The sequence below is a fragment of the Macrobrachium rosenbergii genome, chromosome 51 (genome assembly GCF_040412425.1).
Source record: "Macrobrachium rosenbergii isolate ZJJX-2024 chromosome 51, ASM4041242v1, whole genome shotgun sequence".
Classification (NCBI taxonomy): Eukaryota; Metazoa; Arthropoda; class Malacostraca; order Decapoda; family Palaemonidae; genus Macrobrachium; species Macrobrachium rosenbergii.
In genome coordinates this window covers 66,619,185-66,646,099 of record NC_089791.1, presented here as the reverse complement: position 1 = coordinate 66,646,099, position 26,915 = coordinate 66,619,185, and the positions used below count along the sequence as shown (strand labels likewise).

At 37.2% G+C, this 26,915-nt stretch overlaps 1 protein-coding gene across 6 annotated transcripts in view; it reads right to left on the bottom strand.

Annotated features, from left to right (window-relative positions):
* LOC136833472 (LETM1 domain-containing protein 1) overlaps positions 1-26,915 on the bottom strand; it is a 414,955-nt gene that overhangs the window by 63,785 nt on the left and 324,255 nt on the right. For all 6 annotated transcript variants that reach the window (XM_067095677.1, XM_067095676.1, XM_067095671.1 and 3 more), the window contains exon 6: positions 25,966-26,140. In XM_067095677.1, coding sequence (XP_066951778.1) covers positions 25,966-26,140 — 175 coding nt within the window. The remainder of the gene's footprint in view (positions 1-25,965; positions 26,141-26,915) is intronic.

The window sequence follows — 26,915 nt, the reverse complement described above, 5'->3', positions numbered from 1 at the left end:
AAATATTAATATGAAATGTAATAATTCTATGGTTGCTTTTGCCTAGATTTGCACCTACTGAAAGGTCAGACACTAGGTTATCTTCTGTTTATAGGACAATGTCTAGTACAGGCAGTCCCTGGTTATCAGCGAGGTTCCGTTTCTGAGGGTGTGATGATAACTGAAAATCGCCACTAACCGAAAATCGGCGATTTCAGGGCTTTTTCAGTGATTTTCGGAGGTTATTGGCGCCAAAAAGCGCCGATTTTCGGTTATCGGCGCCTCTGTTAGGTATGTATTGGCGCCAATACCCAATTATCACCGCTTGATAAGAAGAAATCAGCAATTTTCGTCGCTACACAAGCCCATAAAACCAAATCGCTGTTAACCAAGCCCGCCTGTTAACCGGGGACTGCCTGTATGTTGTTTCCTCTGATGGGTTTGTCAACCCATTGGTGGAGGAATTAATTTTTGACAAATTCTAAAAGTCTCTTTCCTTCCAAGTTTGATGTGGAGGTCATAGTGTCCCAGTGTACTGCTGCACTGAAATCTCCCATTATAATGCAGAGTTTGCTGTATATTTCTTGGTCCTCATTGGACATTTGTGGTTGGTGGGGAGGTCTGTATAATAGTATTAGAGAGCTTCTTCCCTAAACTGCTTATATTGATGCCAATTACTTCTTGCGTGGTTGTAATTTTACACTCTACTGGACTAAGCTGGTCCTTAACATATAACATAATGCCTGCACCTTTTTTATTGGGTCTATCATTTTGAACAATTTATATCCTCCTATTTGGTACTCTCCTACAAAGTCTCTTGTTGCCTCTTGTACCCATGTTTCTGTGATACCTATTATGTCTAATTCTTCATTTGCTATCAATGCTTTGGAGCGATCTGCTTTGTTCTGAATAGATTGTGCATTAAACTGGGCCACTCTGAGGGACTTTTCTATCTTCTCTTTTGCCCTTAGTGGCTTTATTCATTTCCCTTATTTTTACTGTTTCCTGCAGTACTATTACTAACCAAAATCTGGGAGCTTTCTGACGTCTTCCCTTGAACGTTCAGTTCAATGAGGTGTTTCAAGAGTTTTTCGTTAAGAGGGTTTCCTAGTAATTTTGCTCCTTCCAAATTCAAGAGTGTTCCATCTCTTCTATATAGTTTTTTATTCCCTACAACTCTGCCCCAAAAGTCTAAAAACCTAACACCTTTTTCTTGGCATATTCACTCTGGTCTATCACTGATTCCAATTGCCTTGCTGAGGGAGTAGTGGCTTACATTGGTTCTAGGCAAAAGTCCTACAAGAATACCGTTAACGGTTTTCTCCCATATGTTTTCTACAACATTCCTCAGGTTGGCTACAAGACCTTCTGTCTGGCCAGTTCTTCCATCTTTTTGAAATAAGTTGTTTCCTCCTCCCTGCACAATGATTGCACTGTTCCTCCTTTTCACTTTGGTTTTCTTCACTACCTCTGTTATCTTCTTTGCTCCTGCACCTGGGTAAGAATTAACTTTTCTCATATTTTTATTTTTGGCCACATAATTTGACCCCTGATTTTTCACCAACGAGTCTCCAATTAAGGGTGTTTCCCCTTCTAATTTTGACAGCACAGCAAATCTATTTGATATGTTTATTCCTTTTGGGGGGCAATTATGTTTTCTGGATACGTTGACTCTTCTACCAACACCTCTCTTGAATTCATAATTTTTTCTATTGCAAGTTTCTTTCTTTGTACCTTGTCTGGTGCTTGTTTCTGTTTCACTTCTGGTTCTGGTCTTAACTAACTGTTTTCTGATCTCCACTATACTCTTTCTGTTTCCTACTATGTCACTGTTCAGTTCCTGTTTCTCTCTCCTAAGGTCTATCGCTTCTCTTCCTAGGTTTTATATTTCCTTTTCCATCCAGTCTTCTCCTCTCCTGCCTTTGAGTTTATCCTTTGTCAGCTCCTTTAGTTCCTTTGATATTTCTTCTACTTCTCTCCTCAGCTTAGCTATCTCCTGTTCTTGCTGACAGGAGAGACAAGTACTGAGACTACCTAGCTTTGATGCACATGCCTCTTTGTAGTCTACGCACCAATTATTAACATTGCACTTTGCACGTGTCCTTTAATTTTAATTTTTCTTGGGTCGTCTCCGTTTGTGTCTTGGTTTCAATATTTATATCTGAGCTTTAATTCAATATTCTTTCTAATGTGACCAGTTGAAAAGGAAAAAAAGGGGGTGGTTGAGTACTCCCACAGTCACTGCAGCCACTTATCCATGGACAGTTTTCCATAGTTTGTTGCCAGGATACCTTTTTAAGCTGCTACGCTAACATACAGTCTCCCTGTTGTTAGATGATCCCAAACGTGTTGCAGCTCCCAACTGAGCAACACAATTTGCCTAGACTGGTTTTTTGCCATTAGTGAAGAGCAGCATCCCTTAAATTACTTAACATCCAACCGCCATGAACAGCCAGAACCTTATTACCTGACTGCTTCGCCTCCAACCATGAAAATCCCCAAGGAATGGCCACAATGGCCACACCGGCAAACCCCAAGAGTAGAAAGTTCCAGTCTATGGCACAGAAGCTTGTCTGGGGTTTTTAGTTGGCTAGGACTCCAACAAGGCACAAAAGCTCTACAACCAGTTTAGCCTTTACTCACAGGGTATAGGTTGCAGGGGTGGTCATTCATTACACGAAGGAGTGAGCTTAACGGGGCATAATAGCAACACTCCATTTCTGCATCCTCAGTTTCCCCAGGATTCCTCCAATCCTGGTCTTTGGAAACCTGCCAAAATCTTCCCTGCATTATTTAAGGAGGTTCCAAAGCCTCTGTTCTGACACATGAGGTAGCTGTCATCTCCTTACACTAATCTTATGTATATATATATATATATATATATATATATATATATATATATATATATATATATATATATATATATATATATATATATATATATATATATATATATATATATATCTTCTTCTTTTAACGTGCTTTTATTCCCATTTTTGTATGGGGTAAGCACGATGCCTTCTCTGAAGGACTTTTTGATTTGGCTTTGGGGTAGACCTGTGGTCTCGATCGGCTGCCCTGCCTGACATCGCTTAGACCCGATGCGTATATTTCTGTATCATACCCGACCCAACGCCCTTTCTTCCCAGCAGCGAGAAAGTTATTGCGCGGGTATGGCGAGTTCGAGGCGTGTGAGATGTTTGTTATGTTTTTAGAAGGTGTTGTAGTGGCTTTGTTTTCTGTGTGTATTTAGTCTGTAACATCCATTTGCTTTTAAGCAAACCTATCCGTTGATTACATATATAATCCCGGGATGTCTACACGGATAGCAAAGTGTCTGCCTCTCTGACCAGTCGGCTGCGGGTTTTGAACCATTTTTCACAGACCTCTGAAGTCCTAAGCTGCTGCTGTAACCCACTGAGCCACCAGATCTATAAATATATATATATATATATATATATATATATATATATATATATATATATATATATATATATATATATATATATATATTTTATATATATATATATATGTATATATATATGTATGTATATATATGTATATATATATATATATATGTATGTATATATATGTATATATATATATGTATATAACATATATATGTATATATGTATGTATATATATATATATGTATATATATATGTATGTATATATGTATGTATATGTATGTATATATATGTATATATATGTATATATATGTATATATATATATATATATATATATATATATATATATATATATATATATATATATATATATATATATATATGTATATATATATATATGTATATATACATATATATATATATATGTATATATATATATTGTTTTTTTACTTATTATTCTGATGTAACAGGAGGAAATCCTTGCAGTTACATGATGAAATAAATCAGTGAGAGAGTGGGATGACAAGGTGGTAGAAAGGCAGTTGCAATGGATGTAAAGTAAAAGATTTAAAAGAGGTTGCAGCTCAAGGCTGAAAGGACGCTACAAAAACCCTTAAGTACTGCCTACTGTGCACCGCAAAAGGTACACTGCAGGCATTACTTCCCCTACAGACAGAGAGAGAGAGAGAGAGAGAGAGAGAGAGAGAGAGAGAGAGAGAGAGAGAACTGAAATGTTTATACATCTAAGTCTAAGCACAGTTACTTGCTGGGGACGAGACTTCAAAGGCTCAGTTAAACTATGGCTGGGAAGAGTCAGAATGTTTGTTTTGTGTAGCCTACATATGAAATTCAGATTTTAAATATTTTTACAGTGATTAGAGATGAAACATCAAGTGACAAAATATTCTCTTGTGTACTGTTATAATATGTGCGATAATCATAGTCGACTAAACTTGTAATGAAATACAGTACAATAAATCAGACAAAGCAAAAAATATGGCAATATGGAGAGAGAGAGAGAGAGAGAGAGAGAGAGAGAGAGAGAGAGAGAGAGAGAGAGAGAGAGAGAGAGAGAGAGAGAGAGAGAGACTCTGTCATCAGAGAATTTGCTGGTCGGGGTTTTGTGTCATCAGAGTATTTACTGGTGGGGGTTTTGAGCTGCCTACGTATGAAATTCAGATTTTAAATATTTTTACGGTGATTACATCAATAGAGTGTACAGTAAGTGGATTCTGTACGTGAAATAATTTTTTATTGCTATTCTGCTGTGTTTTCTCATTAAAGGATATATATACTGAGAGACCTTACCTTACAGACCTTACAGTTCGTTCGGGTTGCCCCAGGTCCCTCAGTGTGAGGCACCTCTGATGTCTACCAGAGAATTGCTGATGCATCCTTCTGGTATATTTTGCATCTTCCAGTCTTGGATGGTCTGGGATGCATCTTAGATATTTGTCGAGCTTATTCTTAAACACATCTACGCTCAATCCAGATATGTTCCTCAGATGAGCTGGTAACACATTGAACAGACGCTGCATCATTGATGCTGGTGCGTGGTGGATTAATGTCCTGTGTGCTTTCCATAGTTTTCCTGGTATAGTTTTAAGCACTATTAATCTACCTCTGCTTGTTCTTTCTGATATCTTTAGCTCCATGATGTTTTTGGTAATTCCTTCTATCTGTTTCCATGCCTGTATTAACATGTAGCGTTCCCTTCTTTCGAGACTATATAAATTTAAGAATTGTAGTCTTTCCCAGTAGTCAAGGTCCTTAACTTCTTCTATTCTAGCTGTAAAGGACCTTTGTACACTCTCTATTTGTGCAATATCCTTCTGGTAGTGTGGGTACCATATTATATTGCAATATTCAAGTGGACTACGTACAGACGTTTTATAAAGCATAATCATGTGTTCGGCTTTTCTTGTTTTGAAATGCCAGAACAACATTCCCATTTTTGCTTTGCATTTTGCCAATAGTACTGCTATTTGATCATTGCATAACATATTCCTATTCAACATCACACCACGGTCTTTAACTGCTTCCTTATTTGTGATTGTCCCATTATTAGGTCCTCTATATGCATATAGCATTCCTTCATTATCGCCATAATTAATTGATTCAAATTTGTCATAGTTAAATATCATCCTATTTACCTCTGCCCATTCATATATTTTGTGTATGTCTCTTTGTAGCGAGTTCCTATCTTCGTCCCAAGTAATTTCTCTACTTTTTCTTGTGTCATCGACGAAACTTCTCACTACCGAAGTCCTTAACATTACTGTCTATGTCTGCAATTGTAATCACAAACAGCAATGCAGCTAACACCATACCTTGTGGCACATCGGATATTACCTTAGTTTAATCCGATTTCTCATCGTTTGCAATCACTATCTGTTTTCTGTTTTGCAAAAATTCTTTTATCCATCTTCCTACTTTGTCCACAATATTATGTTTTATAATTTTTTTGCTAATATATTATGGTCTATCTTGTCAAAAGCTTTTGCAAAGTCTAGGTAAACCACATCTGTATCTTTTTCATTTATCATATTCTTATATATGCTTTCATGGTGGACTAACAGTTGGGTTTGTGTACTTTTTCCGGGTACAAAACCATGTTGTCCCATATTAAACAAACTATTTTTCATTAAATGTTTCATTATATTTTTCTTAATTGCCCTTTCATACACTTTCATAATATGAGATGTCAGACTCACAGGACTATAATTACTTGCCTCTAGTCTTGATCCACTTTTGGAAATAGGGGTAATATATGCTAATTTATGCTCATCATAAATCTTGCCTGTATCTACACTTTGTCTTAATAATATTGCGAGCGGCTTTGCGATTGAATGAACCACTTTCTTTAACAAAATGGCAGGGACGCCGTCTGGTCCGGCTGCTGATCCATTTTTAATATCGGCTTCATTAATATTTATGCCTGATAAATATTCACTATTTTCATCTCTTATTTCTATATCACTATCTTCATTATCAATTCTAGGTGTAAATTCACTTTTATATCTTTCTGCAAATATGTTACATATTTCCTTTTTTCTCTTCTTTTATTCATCTTTTTTGCATATGAGTAAAAAATTTTGGGGTTTTCCTTGATATTTTGTAGGGTCTTTTCTTCTAGGTCCCGTTTTTCATTTCCTTTTGATTGTATAATATTTTGTTCTGCATTTTCTATCTTACTTTTTAGTTCCATCACTTTCCATGCATTCTTTTCTTTTGCAAGAGCTTTTTTCCACTTTCTGATTTTCTGGAACAGGATCCTTCTGTCTCTTGGTATGCATGACTGATGTTTACTTTACTTCTTCGATATATATTTATCTACTATTTTCTCTAATATTTTATATATATCCGTATTTACCTGTATATTATCACTTGCGAATATATTTTCCCAGTCTTTGTTTAATTCATTTATTTCTGACCACTTTATATTCTTACTATAGAAATTGTATTTTCCATATGCTTCCCACTTTTTTGTCTCTTGATTATCTGTTTTCACTTGCTTTGGAATGGACTGTTAATTCTATGACATTATGGTCTGAAATACTCGTATTATATACTATTACATCTTTAACATAATTCACCTCGTTCACAAATACTAGGTCTAAAATATTATCCTTTTTGTTGGCAGGTGATTTATTTGCTGGATGTTATGTTCTAGTAGCATATCTAGTAGCTTTTCAAATTGCCTCTTATCTTCTGCGCTACTATTACTCTCTGTATTATATGTATAAGTACAACCACAATCTCCTATTCGTTCTTTCCAACCTACGAAAGGAAAGTTAAAGTCTCCGGATAGGAGTATATTCCATTCTTTGTGATTTCTACATATATTATCTAATTTGTCTATTATGATGTCAAACTCTTTAGTATTAGGGGGTCTGTATATTACAATGTTCACTAATTTTTCAAATTCAAATTCTACCGCTATTAATTCACATTCTGTGTTACTATATTTCTCACAGATTTTTCCTTGATTTACGTCTCTTCCATATATCGTGGTTCTCCCTTGATTCCTATTTTTTCTATCTGATCTATAAGTTTGGAAACCCTTTATCTGATCATCATTAACAGTCTCTTGGGAGTACCAGGTTTCACTTACATTCATTATATCTATATATATTTTTTCAGTTTGGGTTAGTTCTTCTAAGAACTCTATTTTTCTTTTTGAGTTACTCGAAACTAAACCCTGCGCATTCATCACTATGATGGTTTGCGTGTTATCTCCATTATCTAATACGGGTAATACTAAGGATTTTCCCATGTCTCTTTCCTGTTTTGATATGTTGTTCTTTTCTTCATTTCCATATATTCGGACATTAAAAAATCCAACTTGTCCAATATATTTGATCGTCTGTCTTCATATTTATTCATTCTGTGCTTGTACCTGCATCTATCTTCATATCTGCACCATCCCTTTGCATCGTAGATACATTGCTTCCTTGCACTGTACCTATGTGATGCTGACATTTCATAATGTGGTGTTGGCTTAATTTTTCCTTCATCTCATACTCTTTATTCCTTTCTTTATTTGCTTCATTTTTACTTTGATTTTTTGTATGTATTTGATTTTGATTTTCGTTCTTCATGGCTACAAGATGCATATACAGTGATCCCTCGCCACATCGCGTTTCAACTTTGCCGGCTTCACTGCATCGCGGATTTTTCAGAAATATTCATCGAAAAATTAAAATTAAAAAGTACCGCCATATCGGCAGCCATATTGGAAAAACAGCGATGTTTCATCATGTTACGCATTTGAAGAACGACTTGAGACTGACGCAAGGACTGGAAGCTTCGTATATACCCACAGGCACTCGGACAAGGCACGTGATTGGTACACAAGAGAATATCTTATCACTGTTGATGTTTCATCTTTAATCACTGTAAAAATAATTAAAATCCAATTTCATACGTAAGCAACTCAAGGATACTGTATACTCTCTCATCCCCAGCTTGTCAAGTCAAGACTTAGTCTCATCCCAAGCTACTGTGCTGTACACCAGTTTCTCTCTCTCTCTCTCTCTCTCTCTCTCTCTCTCTCTCTCTCAATGAAATATGAATTACTGTATCATAAACTTTTATGTACAAAATTAAAAATAATTTCATTGATAAATTTGTTTCTTTTAGCAACTAAAAAATTATTTTCCTAATTCTTTCGGTAGTAGTGAGCAGCTTCAGTCAGCTGATTCTCAGAACGTAAACATTACAAATATGGGACGATCTCTTTTTTTATGCATATTACGGTGATAGGAGATCAAAATAGTAATACAGTGTTTAAGTGCATAGGAAGTGTTTATAACAGTGTGGGAAAGGCTAATAGTGTGGGAAAGGTTTATAAGAGTGTGGGGAGGGTTTATAAAGCCTTTAAATATATATGTATATAGTAAATAATGAAATAAATACAAGGTCGCTACTTCATTAAATAAATAAATGTGCTGTTAGATTGCTGGAATTTCAATTATCGCGCTGGTCTTGGAACCTATCTCCCGCGATAAATGAGGGGTCACTGTACCTATACTTTTTGTTGAATCTACACCCTTTCCCTTCTCTCAAGTTTCTGCATATTTCTGGATGTAGATCGTTGCATTCAACCTCATGGCCATCTAGATATGCACATTTGCCATAAATCTCATAGTTGTGACATATCTTGGGATGTTTGTAGTGACATCTTTCACTGGATCTGCAATTTCCTCTTTTCAAAAGAGTGCAGACTATGTATTTTTCTTTCTTTTTCTTGCTCTTTCCCGTCAGTATGTATATCCGGGTACAACCCCTTTGGGATTTTAATTTGGGTTGTCATGTCATAGTTTATTTCTTCGTATGTATGCTGCTGTATTGCCTCATATGTAGTCTATGAGTTTCTCTGCATCCACACTCTTATCCTGTTCTTTGTTTTCATTACTGTTTTCTATCTCCTCAATATTATTTTCTTCTTCTATTTCATTTTCCTCTTCTTCCTCATTGTCTTCATCCTCTACTATTTGTACATTAAGTCTTGACTTAACCCTTAAACGCTGACTGGACATATTTTACGTCAATAAAAATTGTCTGTCGGGTGCCAAGTGGACGTAAAATACGTCGACTACAAAAAGTTTTTTTAAATATTCGCGGAAAAATAGTTATAGGCCTAGTTTGCGAAAGATTTTAAATCACGCGCCTTGAGGGATGCTGGGAGTTCACGGATCACGCTGTTGTTTTGTTTACAAGCGTGACCCAGCTGCGCATGAGTGAATTTCTTTTTTCTCGCACTACAAAGCATCAGCGACGCATCGTCAGAGAGCGATTTCTTGACGCATTCGTGTTTTGCAGAACTTGTGCGAGTGTTAGCGTCTTTATGACTCAATAGGACATTTGCAGAGATGTCCCAACGTTGTCAGGACCGTGAAAGGCGTGTATTGCCTGTCGGTAGTGAACATGTGAGGCGAGTTTTAGATTTGGATGCTGGAGAGGGACCAAGCACCCAAGGTGACCCAGCTTTTCAACACCGTGTTGCGCGGCCACGTGTGGCTGAAAGGGACCAAGGACCACATCCTGTGCCTTTTACGACCCCCAGGAAGCATCGGGGTGTCCTGAGGGGCATTCGTAAGCATTTGGGAGGCCTCCAACAAAAGGACATTGATGAATGCTTGTTGGAGCTCGATTGACAGCAGGTGGAAAGTCCTCATTTTGATGGCAGTTGGTCATCTAGTGATGAGGACATCACGCCCGATGTCAGTGATGACGAGTATTTGCCCCCAATGTCCGTACGAGAGCCAGAGCATGAAAGTGAACTGGAGTTCAGCGGTTTCAGTGCCTATGAGGGAGAGTCTGAGGAGGAGGAGGAGGCACCGATTGTGGCTGGTGGGGACGAGACAGAAAGTGATGGTGAAAGTGAGGGAGATGGGCCAGTGGGGAGGGTGGGAGTGCGAAGTCGTGCCTGCGCACGTGCGCGTACATGGGCCCGTAGAAGGTCGCAACGTCGCGGCAGCCTAGGTGAAGGCCGTTCGTCCGAAAGTGATGAGGGGTGGTTGGACGACCCCACCCCACCTAACATGCACCCATTCACGGCAGCACCTGGACTGACCGTCCCTGTGCCTCTCACGGCACTGGGGTTCATTCAGCTCTTCCTTACGCGGGAATTGCTGGGAATACCTCGTTGCAGAGATGGCGGATTACGCTCGGTACTGCCATGAGGAACTGCAGACGATGTTGTATCGCTGGTGGAGCTGCAACCTCACGGACATGGCGTATTTTTTGGGGCTCCACATTTTCTTTGGAATGATGCCTGCTGCCGACGTCAGGCAATACTGGAGGCGGAATTTTTTTTTAAGTGCGCCCAATGTGCCCGGAATTATGCCCCGTGATAGTTTCCTGGCGTTGGACAGGTATTTCAACTCCTTCAACCGAAGGGCCATACCCCGGAATACTGTAACCCAGATCGCCTCATCTTAGTCCGCCCAGTGTTGGACTACATTCGTGAACGGTGCCAGTTTCTCGTGGTTCCTTCCAAGAACCTTTCTTTGGATGAGGGGATGATGCCATACAAAGGGTGTCTAAGCATAAAAGTGTACAACCCCAAGAAGTCAAAGAAATATGGTGTGAAGTTATTTTTTATTACGGAATCCAACACTGGATACGTCGTGGACTTCTCTGTGTATTCCGGGGTCTTCTCCACGCTGCGTGACACTGTCTTCGGTCTTGTGGATCGTTTCCGTAACCAGGGATACCACCTGTTTATGGATAATTATTATAATTTGGTATCCCTGGCCCAGGAACTGTATGAAGCAGGTGTGCACATCAGTGGTACCCTTCGGTTGGTGCGTGGGGCCCTGAATGTCCTCAAGACGTTCGTTAGCCAGCCGCAACATCTGGCAAGAGGAGAGCCTGAGTGGCGGTGGAGGGGAGATGTCTTCGTCATCTGTTGGAAGGGGGTCCAACTCGTGCCCAGGATTACGACCAGTCATGAGCCCATCCAAGAAGAGGTTGTTCAGCGGAAGAAGACACGTCGACAGGGCCGAGTTACGTATGAGGAGTTTCGTGTCCAACGGCCTACCGTCATTGGGCACTACAATAGGCACATGGGAGGAGTTGATCTCTTTGATCAACTCATCCAGTATTATACATTCGCCAGGAGAACGAGGAGGTGGACACAGAAGCTCCTCAAATACCTCCTTCAGTTGGCCCTCCAGAATGCCTACATCCTCTACTGTGGGTACAATTCCAACACCCGGAGGTTGTCCCACATCCAGTTTTTCGAGGTGGCCGGGAATGCCCTCATAAACTTTAATCCTGAGGAGTGGCCTTCCAACACCGTCCCCCTGCCCCGAGCTCCAGATCTGCCCCGAGAGGATAGGGCAGATGTCGCTAGGAGGGCCAACCTCGGTCGTCCTGCTCCTGCCGACGCCGCTCTTGATGATGCCAAACCCGGTGATGCCAAACCTGGTGATGCCGCCGCCCCTGCTGTCCCTGTCCCTGCTGCCGCCCTCCCTCACATTCCAATGTCCCGTTGGGTAGTGGACCCTGTGTGTCGGCTGTAGGCAGGGGATCACACACTGGAGCCCCTAGAAGGGCGTAAGCAGAAACGGTGCTGGGTGTGCCTTGTGAATGGCAGAAGGAGAGACACCCAGTTCGTCTGTCACACCTGCAAGGTAGCAATTTGCAGGATCGGGGAGTGTGACCACAAATACCACACTGCAGTCATACATTGGAGTGTGCCTACCCAAGGGACACCGGAGGGCGCAGCGGACCGCCGAAGGGTGGCCCGTCTGCAGTAAGGGCGCGCATCTCCCTCCTCCACCTGTACCTCGTCATGTCGACAGGAAAAAAATGTAAGACTCTTCAGTGGAGGAGGGAGAAAACAAGAATAGAAACGAAGAGTCAGGATTACGAGTGAGTATTCTGCATTGATTTTATATTTAATTTTATATTTATTACAAGTTTTTATATAGCTGTATTTATTGGTGTTTTGTATACTATTTTTGTTTTATGCAAAAAAAAAGTTTTCAAAAAAGTTTTTATGTGCATTCCTTTTAGTTATGTATTATATATAATAATATAAAAAATATATATATATGTATATGTATATATATATATATATATATATATATATATATATATATATATATATTATATATATATATATATATATATATATATATATATATATATATATATATATATATATATATATATATATATATATATATATATATATATATATATATATATATATATATATATATATATATATATATATATATATATATATATATATATATTTGGGTATTTCTTGGTAAGCAAAAAATCTAACACTCTAGTGATATTCAATCATTTACCTTCATTTTGCAACAAACGGGAAGTCTCTAGCACAATATTTCGATTTATGGTGTATTTTTTAAAAAAACTTTTTCCTTACCTCCACGCACGCTCTGCTGAAATTCTCAGAATTTCTTTAGTCACCTTGTCGTAATTTTCGCACTGTTTCTATTAGGCGTTACATAAAGTGTTATGCATGAAAATGTGTGCAATTTCAGGTAGAATACAAGAAAAAATAACTCATGGTTGTAGCTTTTATCAGTTTGGAAATATTTTCATATAAATCACGATAATTGCCAAAATTTAAACCTAAGGTCAACTTTGACTCGACCGAAATGGTCGAAAAATGCAATTGTAAGCTAAAACTCTTACATTCTAGTAACATTCACTCATTTACCTTCATTTTGCAACAAACGGGAAGACTCCAGCACAATATTTCGATTTATGGTGAATTTTTGAAAAAAACTTTTTCCTTACCTCCGCGCACTAACTCTGCTGAAATTGTCAGAATTTCTTTAGTCACCTTGTCATAATTTTCGCACCATTTTCTATTAGGCGTTACATAAAGTGTTATACATGAAAATGTGCACAATTTCATGTAGAACACAATAAAAAATAACTCATGGTTGTAGCTTTTATCATTTTTGAAATATTTTCATATAAATAACGATGTGCCAAAATTTAAACCTACGGTCAACTTTGACTCGACCGAAATGGTCGAAAAATGCAATTGTAAGCTAAAACTCTTACATTCTAGTAACATTCAATCATTTCCCTTCATTTTGCAACAAACAGGAAGTCTCTAGCACAATATTTCGATTTATGGTGAATTTTTGAAAAAACCTTTTTCCTTACGTCCACTCGTGCTAACTCTGCTGAAATTCTCAGAATTTCTTTAGTCACCTTGTTGTAATTTTTGCACCGTTTTCTATTAGGCATTACATAAAGTGTTATACATGAAAATGTGTGCAATTTCATGTAGAATACAAGAAAAAATAACTCATGGTTGTAGCTTTTATCAGTTTTGAAATATTTTCATATAAATCACGATGTGCCGAAATTTAAACCTACGGTCAACTTTGATTCGACCAAAATGGTCGAAAAATGCAAATGTAAGCTAAAACTCTTATATTATAGTAACATTCAATCTTTTACCTTCATTTTGCAACAATCGGAAAGTCTCCAGCACAATATTTCGATTTACGGTGAACTTTTGAAAAAACTTTTTCCTTACCTCCACGCACGCTCTGCTGAAATTCTCAGAATTTCTTTAGTCACCTTGTCGTAATTTTCGCACCGTTTTATATTAGGCCTTACATAAAGTGTTATACATGAAAATGTGCGCAATTTCATGTAGAATACAACAAAAAATAACTCATGGTTGTAGCTTTTATCAGTTTTGAAATATTTTCATATAAATAACGATGTGCCAAAATTTAAACCTACGGTCAACTTTGACTCGACCAAAATGGTCGAAAATTGCAAATTTAAGTTAAAACTCTTATATTATAGTAACATTCAATCTTTTTCCTTCATTTTGCAACAAACAGGAAGTCTCTAGCACAATATTTCGATTTATGGTGAATTTTTGAAAAAAACTTTTTCCTTACCTCCACGCATGCTAACTGCTGAAAATCTCAGAATTTCTTTAGTCACCTTGTCATAATTTTCGTACCATTTTCTATTAGGCCTTACATAAAGTGTTATACATGAAAATGTGCGCAATTTCATGAAGAATACAACAAAAATAACTCATGGTTGTAGCTTTTATCAGTTTTGAAAAATTTTCATATAACTAACGATAAATAGAAAAAATTTTACCTTCGGTCACCTTTAACTCGACCAAAATGGTCGAAAACTGCAATTGTAAGCTAAAACACTTACAGTCTAGTAATATTCAATCAATTACCTTCATTTTGCAACAAACAGGAAGTCTCTAGTGCAATATTTCGATTTATGGTGAATTTTTGAAAAAACTTTTTTTTACGTCTGCGCGTTACGAGTTCATGCATCATTTTGTGATAATATTTTCTCTGTGTTGCTTTGATCGTTTTACAATTTGTTATATACCAAAATCATCGCAATTTAGTGTTCAATACAAGGGAAAAAATAATTCATTAACTTTAACCGTTTTGCTCACAGCACGATTTGTAAACAATTATATGAAGTTTTTTTTTTGCACTGTCATATATTCCAATACTTGTATATGATAATGATATTTTTTTTCATTTCTGATGGTTGCATACTAACCTTCAGGCAATGCCAAAAAAGGAGCCAAAAATGAACTCTTAATCTTAAAAACTAAGCGTGCTGTGATTTTTTGAAAAAAACTTTTTTTCTGCTTCGGCGCTAACTCCCGAACCCCGCCGGCATACGGCAGACTTTTTTCTAAGTAGAGGCTCGGCGTTTAAGGGTTAATAACATTGTCTATCCATATTTGACATGTTGAGCAAAATACTTTTGTGTCTTTCTTTTATTCTGCTGTACTTCTGAGCATGTAGGGTAAGTTGGTACGTGGCATGCATAGCATTTCCTTATCAGGTTTTGTGGATTTACAATGCTATACCACACATTACATAGATTGCATGTTTTAGGCATTCGTTTTCCTATTGCATCAATCAGTATATTCACCATACTCACTTTGTTCATTTTCTTTGTTGGAATGCGTTGATTGATGTAAATTTTCTTTATAAGTCTCCTGATCACTTGGACTTTCTTTAGTATTCCTTCAATTATTTTCATTATGTTTTCTGCTGACTTGTTCCAGCTTGAAGGATCATATCCTTTAACTATGTCTGTGTATGTTTTTGCATCTTTTTGGTTGGAGTTGTTATTGACCTCAACGATAAGAAACCCCAGCTCCCTGCTTGCCAAGTCATCATATTGGTAATCTGCAATGCAGGCAAGATTTCTCCATCTTTAACCGCTGTTGTTGCTAGACGCTTCCATAATGCTCAATTTTTTTCAAGAAATTTATGGGAGATGGTGAGGACTAACCATAAAATGACGTAAACCAAGAACTTACTCTACTAAATCATTTTTTTACCATAAATATATGTATGTGATCATGGAAATATTAACATGACGTAACAAACCTAGCATTCTTTTTGGAGGAACATGTCCCGTTGTTCTAAACTACCCACGTATTTTAGAAATGCCCTATACAGTAGTACTATCCTAAAATACATACTGTACAGTAAATATCATTTCAAAATCATCTTACAACACAGCAAAATATAATAAAATGTACGTACATTATGTGCAGCAAAGAAGATAATGCTCAAAGTTACATTAGGCAAAAGAAAACATGCGTGTCTGAATTATAGGGGATACTTACGAGTAACAGTTGTAGGCGGGTACGTAATGTTGTAAGATGACATTGAAATGATATTTGGGTGTTTGGGGTGATAGTTTGAGGTATATTTTTGTTTGAACTGTTAAGCTGGGCAATGAACTGTTAAAATAGACAGTTACTGTATAAGCATTTCAGGGGTGTATGGGTGTATATACTTAGCCCTTAAACGCCGAGCCTCTATTTACTAAAGTGTCTGTCATATGCCGGCGGCGTTCAGGAGTTAGCGCCGAAGCAGAAAAAAAGTTTTTTTTCAAAAAATCACAGCACGCTTAGTTTTTAAGATTAAGAGTTCAATTTTGGCTCATTTTTTTGTCATTGCTTGAAGTTTAGTATGCAACCATCAGAAATGAAAAAAAATATCATTATCATATGTAAATATTGGAATATATGACAGCGCAAAAAAAATTTTCATATATAATTGTATACAAATTGCGCTGTGAGCAAAACAGTTACAGCTAATGAGTTATTTTTTTTCCTTGTATTGTACACTAAATTGTGATGATTTTGGTATTGACAAATTGTAAAACGATCAAAGCAACACAGAGAAAATATTATCACAAAATGATGCATGAATTCGAAACATGCGTAAAAAAAAGTTTTTTTCAAAAATTCACCATAAATCGAAATATTGTGCTAGAGACTTCCAATTTGTTGCAAAATAAAGGTAAATGATTGAATATTACTAGAATGTAAGAGTTTTAGCATACAATTGCATTTTTCTACCATTTCGGTCGAGTCGAAGTTGACCGAAGGTTGAAATTTTGGTACTTATCGTGATTTATATGAAAATATTTCAAAACTGATAAAAGCTACAACCATGGGTTGTTTTTTGTTGTATTTTACATGAAATTGTGCATATTTTCATATATAAAACTTTACGTAACGGCTAATATAAAATAGTGCAAAAATTACAACAAAGTGACAAAAGAATTTCTGAGATTTTCAGTCGAGTTACCGAGCGGACGTAAGGAAAAAGTTTTTTCAAAAATTCACCATAAATTGAAATACTGTGCTAGAGAATTTCAATTTGTTGTAAAATGAAGGTAAATGATTGAATATTACTAAAATGTAAGAGAGTTAGCTTACAATTGCGTTTTTCGACCATTTCAGTCGAGTCAAAGTTGACCGAAGGTTGAAATTTTGGCACTTATTGTGGTTTATATGAAAATATTTCAAAACTTATAAAAGCTACAACCATGGGTTGTTTTTTGTTGTATTCTACCTGAAATTGTGCACATTTTCAAATATAAAACTTTATGTAACGGCTAATATAAAACGGTGCAAAAATTACGAAAAAGTGACGAAAGAAATTCTGAGATGCGTCACTGATGCTCTATAGTGCGAGAAGAAAGAAATTTGCGCATGCGCGGCTCGGTAACACTTGTAAATAAAACAACAGCGTGATCCGTGAACTCCCAGCATCCCTCAAGGCGCGTGATTTAAAATCTTTCGCAAACTAGGCCTATAACTATTTTTCTGCGAATATTTAAAAATTTTTTTGTAGTCGACGTACCATACGTCCGCTCGGCACCCAACGGACAATTTTAGTCCACGTACGATACATCCAGTCAGCGTTTAAGGGTTAAGACAACAGTTGTAGAAGGGTAATGTAAGCTGACTTTGGGTGTTTTGGGATGATGATTTGGGGTATATTTTTGTTTGAAATGACATTAAATTGTTTTAGTATGATAATTTAAGGCATATTTTTGTGTGAACTATTAAATGATTGGCCTATATTTTGACATTAACACTCAAGGGGGTGCTGACCTGTATTGCTTGAATTTGTCCTGGATTTTGTAGCAAAGACTCAGAATCCATTGGTCCCTGATGTCAGGTTCGAATCTTTAATGATCCTAACCCTAGAGGACTTTTAGGTAGTGATCCAGATAGAGATGCTATTCTGTCCTGTTAGGGTGTTGTGGTACTACTTAAAGAGGACTTAGCATCTCAGGCCTGAGTGTCAACAACTCTTCATTAGTAATGGCAGGGCCAAGAAAGAGGTGTCCAAGAACACTACTACTTTCTGGCTGTGTGAGACAGCTGAGCAGGCATATGACTTGTGCATCAAGGAGGGTGAGTGTACAGTCCGGGAGAGAGCTCACGAGGTCAGGGGCATTGCCGCATCTGTGGTATTCCAGATGATCCAGTCAGCACAGCAGGTGTTTTGTGCCGGGGTTTGGTCTCATCAGACCACACCCACTTCCTTTTACCTGTGGGATGTTGTCCACAAGTCCTTGAACATTTTTTCCTTGGGTCCAATAGTGTGGATGCTCAACAGGATGTGGCAGCTCCCCTAATAGGACAGGTGGCACCTTGTCTGAAGTTTTCGATGATCAAGAGAGTGGGTGCTTGAATGACTGGTTCCGCCTCCTTCTCTTTCCTTTCCCTCTCATAGGCCAGAGAGTTAGAGGCTTAGCTGAGTATGTGCTGGACAGATGAATGGTATAGGTAAGTTATGGAACTGGATTGTGGTTTCATTTCCTTTTGGAACCAGTGTTAATTAAGAGGCCTGGAGAAAGAGCTGTGGCTCATTTCAGGAATCTAGGGGAATAAATAAAAAATCACTACTTAACCTAAAGAATTATTTAATGTTAGTTTTATTTACAGAATCTACAGTCAGCACAGGTTAGCTGAATTCCTGCAGACAACACCTAAGTGAAAAAACTTGCCTAGCCAGTAACTAACCTACATAAGAACAATCAGTCATTTCCATATTACTGTACCTAATCTATGATGATCATCAAACTTACCCTAACCTAAAGGTAATTTCCTTATAATAAGTAATGCTTATAATAGTCTTATGACAACCCCTTTTAGTGATATGAATGGTTCACACCATTATAAACAATGCACATTATGACTAACAGAACACTAGTATCCAATTTCTTCATATTCTTTGCATATACACAAACAAACTAATTGTTTCCAGTTTGGGTGCACCATGCATTTAAGTCACAAGAATTTGGAGCAGTGTTAATACAAATTTCTTTTGTATGGTGGTTGTCAATTTTGTACAAGCCTTAATCAGTGGCACTGCTTGCTTTCCACTTCCTTTGAAACCCTGTTTACCATAAAAGTTAAAACTTGATTAAAGATACTGCAGACACCAGACTGCACACAAAGTTTATCAGTACCTTTCTACCAATCTCTTATCAGGTACATACTTACGACGCTCGTACACTTTTTAGTCTTTACTAAATACACTTTAAAGACAGTGCAGCCAAACATTATGTTGGGATGATCCCTCTGACCACATCAGACCTCCAGTGATTAAGAACCCCATTAGTACTAATGGAAGTGAGGAAAATGACTGTCAAAAAAGAGAGTTTAACATTTAGTACAGTACAGTATTAGAATTCAAAATATTAATTGCATAATTTTTTTTTTATAAATATAGGCCAATATATGGCCATCACCTGGGCACCAGTTTTTTACTTTAGTATGTAAGGATGCACTCCCACCTTCTCTCTTGGCAGTGGGAGGGAAGGTTAGACACAAACTGGTTGATTGTCATTAGCTGGGTTTTGTCTCTAACTATTAACCGAGTTCTTCCAGCATGATCAAGTAATTGCATACAAATCAATTATACTTGATGGTCCAGAAGTCAGGCAACTACACGTCCCATATGTGCAGTATGCTAGAGGTGTGGGATCCCTTCCTTTTCTCCTATCGGACCAGAAAGGGGGCATTCTAGTCAGTTCAGAGAGCACTCAGAATTCCTTCCACCAATGGGTAAGTTTCCCAGTGGAAAGAGTGAAAGGTCTGCATTTGTGTAGGAACAAAGAGCAAAATTTCAAGGAATCAGATGGCTTGAATGAGGCATAAATACAGTAACTAAACTCGGTTTTTTTTACCAAAGCGCATTAGCACCGACTCGCAGGGGTGCCCTTTTAGCTCGGAAAGGTTTCCTGCTAGCTGATTGGTTGCAAGTATTTTGTCCGAATAGCATCATTGTTTTCAAATAATTACCAAGTAATGTGAATCAAAACTTATTCACTAACCTAAATTTCTCCCTCAGATATATGTTTTGTCAATAAATAATGTTAACGAATAAAGAGATTATAAAGTATTGTGATGGTAAGTCTAAATTTAATAACAACACCCGCCGAAGTCAACGAAGGGAGCTTGTTTTCGAATGTACGCTGCATAGTTTTTTACTTTTCACATATTTTACACCAATTGGGATAAATTACACTAAGCATAAGAAAAATATGTTATTGTAAACTTTCTTTGAATACCAGAATCTACTAAAAACATGGAATTAATAAAACTCGCTATTGGTGAAAACTTCGGGGAGGTAAAAGGAACAGCCTGTGGAGGCCTGGCAGGAAAATATCCCAGCTGGTTATCATTGCAGCATTTTCCTGATTTATGTCATTGCAGCTTTTTCCTGATTTATGTAGGTGTTGAAATCAGTGTTATGTTACTGAAATTACTTTAATGGCTGTATCTGCAATTACATAGTTTCTATGCTTCTTTTTGTAGGTGCACACTAATAAAAATATATTTCGCAGAAATTAACAACTTACTCTTTTATGTAAGTTACAGCAGACAATGCGAGATAAGAAAACTTTTTATTTTCTTATTTTGCGTTTTGTTCAGGACACATATAAGGTTAACACGAGTTTCTGCAGATATTTTGAGAAGCAAAAGAATATGTGACTAAGTAGAAAATATACTATACACATATATATTTTAAGGATTAGTAGGCTATAGGCGTCTACTGTCAAATACCGAGGCGGGGATGGAAGGGAGAGGGAGGGGTATCGCAGTCGTAACTCAGTGAAATTATGAATTCGTTTAATTGTGATTTTTATGCAATTTATGGAACAATACAGTATCCTCAAACCGAAAATGGTGCTATTAATAGAATCTATACCTTTACGACAAAATTAGCCAACCTTTCTATATGGACTTACATCATAGGCCTACATACACCTAGCCTAACTTATATCAAGCATCAGCTACTGTTTACTGTTACTCCTTACCTTAAAGAGTTAAGCAAAATTTATTGCAATTGTAAAGTAATGGTGTAAGACACGTACACATAGGCTAGCTTAGTTTGAAATGTGTGCAAGAAATAAAGCCATAATAGGGGAAGTACATTATTATTATGTAAAAGAAAAAATAGCCTCTTCATATTTATCATAATGATATAACAAAAGGCTTCAGCACAAAAGCCTACAAAAGATGATATGTATCTGAAAAGTTTCCTTGCCCATCAACATTTGCTGGCATGTGGATACCATATGAATAACTAGGCCTACCTATCTAGGTAATTTTATCTATATTTTATCTAAAGCCACAGGCTGTTCCTTTTACCTCCCCGGAGTTTTCACCAACAGTGAGTTTTATTAATTCCATGTTTTTAGTAGATTCTGGTATTTAAAGAAAGTTTACAATAACATGTTTTTCTTATGCTTAGTGTAATTTATCCCAATTGGTGTTAAAATATGTGAAAAGTAAAAAAATTATGCAGCATGCATCCGAAAACAAGCTCCTGTCATTGACTTCGGCGGGTGTTGTTATTAAATTTAGACTTACCATCACAATACTTTATAATCTCTTTATTCGTTAACATTATTTATAGACAAAACATATATATGAAGGAGAAATTTAGGTTAGTAAATAAGTTTCGATTCACATTACTTGGTACTTATTTGAAAACAATGATGCTATTCGGACAAAATACTTGCAACCAATCAGCTAGCAGGAAACTTTTCCGAGCTAAAAGGGCACCCCTGCGAGTCGGTGCAAATGCGCCTCGGTAAAAAAAACTTAGTATAATTGCAAATCCTGGGTCTCATCAGCCCAGTATATCTCTTGGCAATTCTGAGGTGGAAATATATCATCAGTTAGATTTTAATTAAATAGAAGGTGGTTATTTTGCAGACTCTGATACTGTACTGAAAATTAAGAAAGAAAAAAATGTTTTAATGCTCTAAAGAAGGTTCAGTGATAATGATGATGATGATCCAAATTTTCAGAAAGAACAATACAGTATAGTAAGTTCAACTTGGTGTGGTAAAGGCAAAAATTTTTTCAAGAATTTTCTTGTACCTTGTGTATGAGCATGACATCTTTCTTTAAAGTATCCGTAGTCAGAAATTTGGTTACTGAACAGTGCTCCCCATGTTTACACGGGGATAGGTTCCAGAACGCACAGTGGAAATGTGAAAAACACGGAAATGCAAAATCCCCTCTAAAAATGCTTATAACTGGCGCACAACTGCCAAATACCTTGTAACCCTTAAACTAAAATGCACATAGCTGCCTATTTTCACAGTTCACTGCCTAATTTAATAGTTCACATACAACAATTTAATATCATTTCAAACAAAAATATACCCCAAATCATCATAAGTATATACATCCCTGAAATGCTTATACGGTAACTGCCTCTTTTAACAGTTCATCGCCCAGCTTAACAGTTCAAACAAAACATACCTCAAACTATCATCCCAAACACCCAAATACCATTTCAAAGTCATCTTACAACACTAAGTACCCACCTACAACTGTTACTCTTAAGTATCCCCTATAATTCAGACACACATGTTTTCTTTTGCCTAACTTAACTTTGTGCACTGTCTGCTGTACTGCACATAATGTACGTAGATTTCATTATATTTTGCTTTGTTGTAAGATGATTTTGAAATGCAATTTACTGTACAGTATGTATTTTAGGATAGTACTACTGTATAGGGAATATCTAAAATACGTGGGTATTTTAGAACAATGGGACATGTCCCTCCAAAAAAAAATGCTAGGTTTATTACGTGATATTTTCGTGGTCATGTACAAATATATTTATGGTAAAAAAATGATTTAGTACAGTAAGTTTTTGGTTTATGTCATTTTATGGTTAGTCCTCACCATCTCCCATAAATTTCTTGAAAAATTCTTGTTCTGTCTGTCTGTCTCTCTCTCTCTCAGTATATATATCCTTCAATGAGAAAACACAGCAGAATAGCAGTCAAAAATTATTTCACATACAGAATCCATTTTTGTATAATCTATTGATCTAATCACCATAAAAATATTTAAAATACGAATTTCATACATAGGCAGCTCAAAACCCCCACCAGTAAATTCTCTGATGGCAGAGTCTCTCTCTCTCTCTCGTGTCAGTATTGTACTGTACATATCCTTTAATGAACACATAACAACACGAAAATAAACAAATCCAGCAGGTTCACTACTAGATCGCCGTAGGTAGTATTGCCACATTTTTTCTTTGTCTGATTTATTGTACCGTATTTCATTACAAGTTTAGTTGACTATGATTATCACACATAAGAGAGTATTTTGTCACTGTTGATGTTTCATCTCTAATCACTGTAAAAATATTTAAAATCTGAATTTCATATGTAGGCAACACAAAACAAACATTCTGACTCTTCCCAGCCATAGTTTAACTGAGCCTTTGAAGTCTCGTCCCCAGCAAGTAACTGTGCTTAGATTTAGATGATAAACATTTCAGTTCTCTCTTTCTCTCTCTGTAGGGGAAGTAATGCCTGCAGCGTACCTTTTGCAGTGCACAGTAGGCAGTACTTAAGGGTTTTTGTAGTGTCCTTTTAGCCTTGAGCTGTGACCTCTTTTAAACCTTCTACTTTACATCCATTGCAACTGCCTTTCTACCACCTTGCCATCCCACTCTCTCATTGACTTATTTCATCATGTAACTGCAAGGATTTCCTCCTGCTATATCAGAATAATAAACAAAAAAATAATAAAAAAAATACATATACAGTATAAATGTATGTGTATATATATATATATATATATATGATTAGTGTAAGGAGCTGACAGCTACCTCATGTGTCAGAACAGAGGCTTTGGAACCTCTTTAAATAATGCAGGGAAGATGCTTGCAGGTTTCCAAAAACCAGGATTGGAGGGATCCTGGGGCAACTGGGGATGCAGAAATGGAGTGTTGTTATTATGCCCCGTTAAGCTCACTCCTTCGTGTAATGAATGACCACCCCTGCAACCACTACCCTGTCAGTACAGTGAACCCCCCGTATTCGCGTTGTCAACGTTCGCGGACTCACGCATTCGCGGGTTTCTCTGTGGAACATATCTAGCCATCATTCGCGGAAAATTCACCGATTCGCGGTATTTTTCACTGAGAAATATTCACTAATTACTGTATTTATTTTCATATAATTTTCATGAATAAATGCACTTTTTGTGATAAAACTATTAAAATATTCAGGTATAAGCATTTTTACAGGGTTTTTCTGTGTTTAAGCTATCAAAATGGGCAGTTCTAAGTGTTTTTAGAGGGTTTTAAGCATTCGCGGGTTTGACCCATTCTGGGGGTGGGGCGCATCCCCGCGAATCTGAGGGGTTCACTGTAAAGGCTAAACTGCTCTGAGGTTGCAGAGCTTTTGTGCCTTGTTGGAGTCCTAGCCAACTAAAAACCCCACACAAGCTTCTGTGCCATTGATTGTGGAACTTTCTACCAGTGGGGTTTGCTGGTGTGGCCATTGTGGCCATTCCTTGGGGGTTTTCATGGTTGGAGGAGAAGCAGTCAGGTAAATAAGGTTCTGGCTGTTCATGGCTGTTGGATGTTTAGTAATTTAAGGGATGCTGCTGTTCACTACCGCCAAAAAATCAGCCTAGGCAAACTGTGTTGCTCAGTTGGGAGCTGAGACACGTTTGGGATCATCTAACAACAGGGAGACTGTATGTTAGAGTAGCAGCTAAAAAAGGTATCCTGGCAACAAACTATGGAAAACTGTCCATGGATAAGTGGCTGCAGTGACTGTGGGATACTCAACCACCCCCTTTTTTTCCTTTTCAACTGGTCACATTAGAAAGAATATTGAATTAAAGTTCAGATATAAATATTGAAACCAAGACACAAACAGAGACGATCCAAGAAAAATTAAAATTAAAGGACACGTGCAAAGTGCAATGTTAATAATTGGTGCATAGACTATAAAGAGGCATGAGCATCAAAGCTAGGTAGTCTCAGTATTTGCCTCCCCTGTCAGCAAGAACAGGAGATAGCTAAGCTGAGGAGAGAAGTAGAAGAAATATCAAAGGAACTAAAGGAGCTGACAAAGGATAAACTCAAAGGCAGGAGAGGAGAAGACTGGATGGAAAAGGAAATATAAGACCTAGGAAGAGAAGTGATAGACCTTAGGAGAGAGAAACAGGAACTGAACAGTGACATAGTAGGAAACAGAAAGAGTATAGTGGAGATCAGAAAACAGTTAGTTAAGACCAGAACCAGAAGTGAAACAGAAACAAGCACCAGACAAGGTACAAAGAAAGAAACTTGCAATACAAAAATGATGAATTCAAGAGAGGTGTTGGTAGGAGAGTCAGCGCATACAGAAAACATAATTGCCCCCCAAAAGGAATAAACATATCAAATAGATTTGCTGTGCTCTCAAAATTGGAAGAGGAAACACCCTTAATTGGAGACTCGTTGGTGAAAGAACAGGGGTCAAATTATGTGGCCAAAAATAAAAATATGAGAAAAGTTAATACTTACCCAGATGCAGGAGCAAAGAAGATAACAGAGTTAGTGAAGAAAATCAAAGTGAAAAGTAGAAACAGTGGATCATAGTGCAGGGAGGAGGAAATGACATTTCTAAAAGTACGAGCTTGGTGTACAGCTGTGACCTATCGATCTCCCTTAGAAATGTGCGGTGTGCACACGCACACACACATTTTAGAATTTCTACTTCTTTTGAAGAATTTTCATCCGAGATAGTTCAGAAAAGTTAATGGGCACTATTAAGTAAATGGTTTGTTGTGAAACAAGTAAAACTTGAATCAAGAAATGAAGACTCTTCCAAGTAACACATTAACTCATATTTCCCATTTACCAGAAGAGATAATGCAGTACCAGATATAAATACACAATAGTGTACATTAAAAAAATTAGTTGCTCTTACCACATGCATTGCTCTAATACGATGAAGATGGAAAGGATATCCTTGAAACAGAGGTAACAGAGCAATAACTTCTGCAGGGGTTGGATGGATACCAGAACCAAGCTTGTAGAAAACAGCTCTACACCTATCTTGGTATTCTTTCTGTTCTATCGAGAGAAGAGCTGCCTGCATTGATCTGAAATGACAATATAAAATTCACTATACAATTTTTTATTTTCATATATTAAAAACCTCTGCATAACTTACGTTGGAAAAGGGCACCTTGTGTGATGCCACATCCTTTAGACATATTTCATGCATTTTTATGTAAAACAAAACTTCTTTTTTACTGATGGCTACATATATGAAATACCCTTTTACAGCAAAGACCAGGCAGTCCCCAGTTATCGGCGTGCTAGGTTATCGGCAATCTGGTTTTTTGGTGCTTGTCTGGCAACGAAAATCAGCAATTTTTGGTACCAATATGAGCCGATTTCTGCTTATCGGCGCTGATACATATCTAACAGAGGTGACAGTAACTGAAAATCTGCAATTTTCGACACTTATTGGCGCCGATAAGCACCGAAAATCGCTGATTTTCAGTTATCAGCAATTTTCGCTTATCTTCACGCCATCGAAACGGAACCCCCACTAGTAACCAGGGACTACCTGTAAACAAGACAAAGGAAGGAAGAAGGGTAAGGCCTAACTATAAAGGAAGCTCAAGACATGCCTCAAAATTGAAAAGATTATAAGAAATGGGAAAAAAGTACTTTAAGTGGCAGTACAATCAAAGATTAATTTACTGAATTTTGCAAACCTCTGATTACAAATACTAAAGATTAGGTGCTTGGACATGTAAAGAGAAGGGATGAGCAATGGTCATGCATAGAGTGAATGTGGATGTAGGATGACATGCACCAACAGGGAGGTCTATATAATCATGGAAAAAGTGTAGATAAAGACATAGA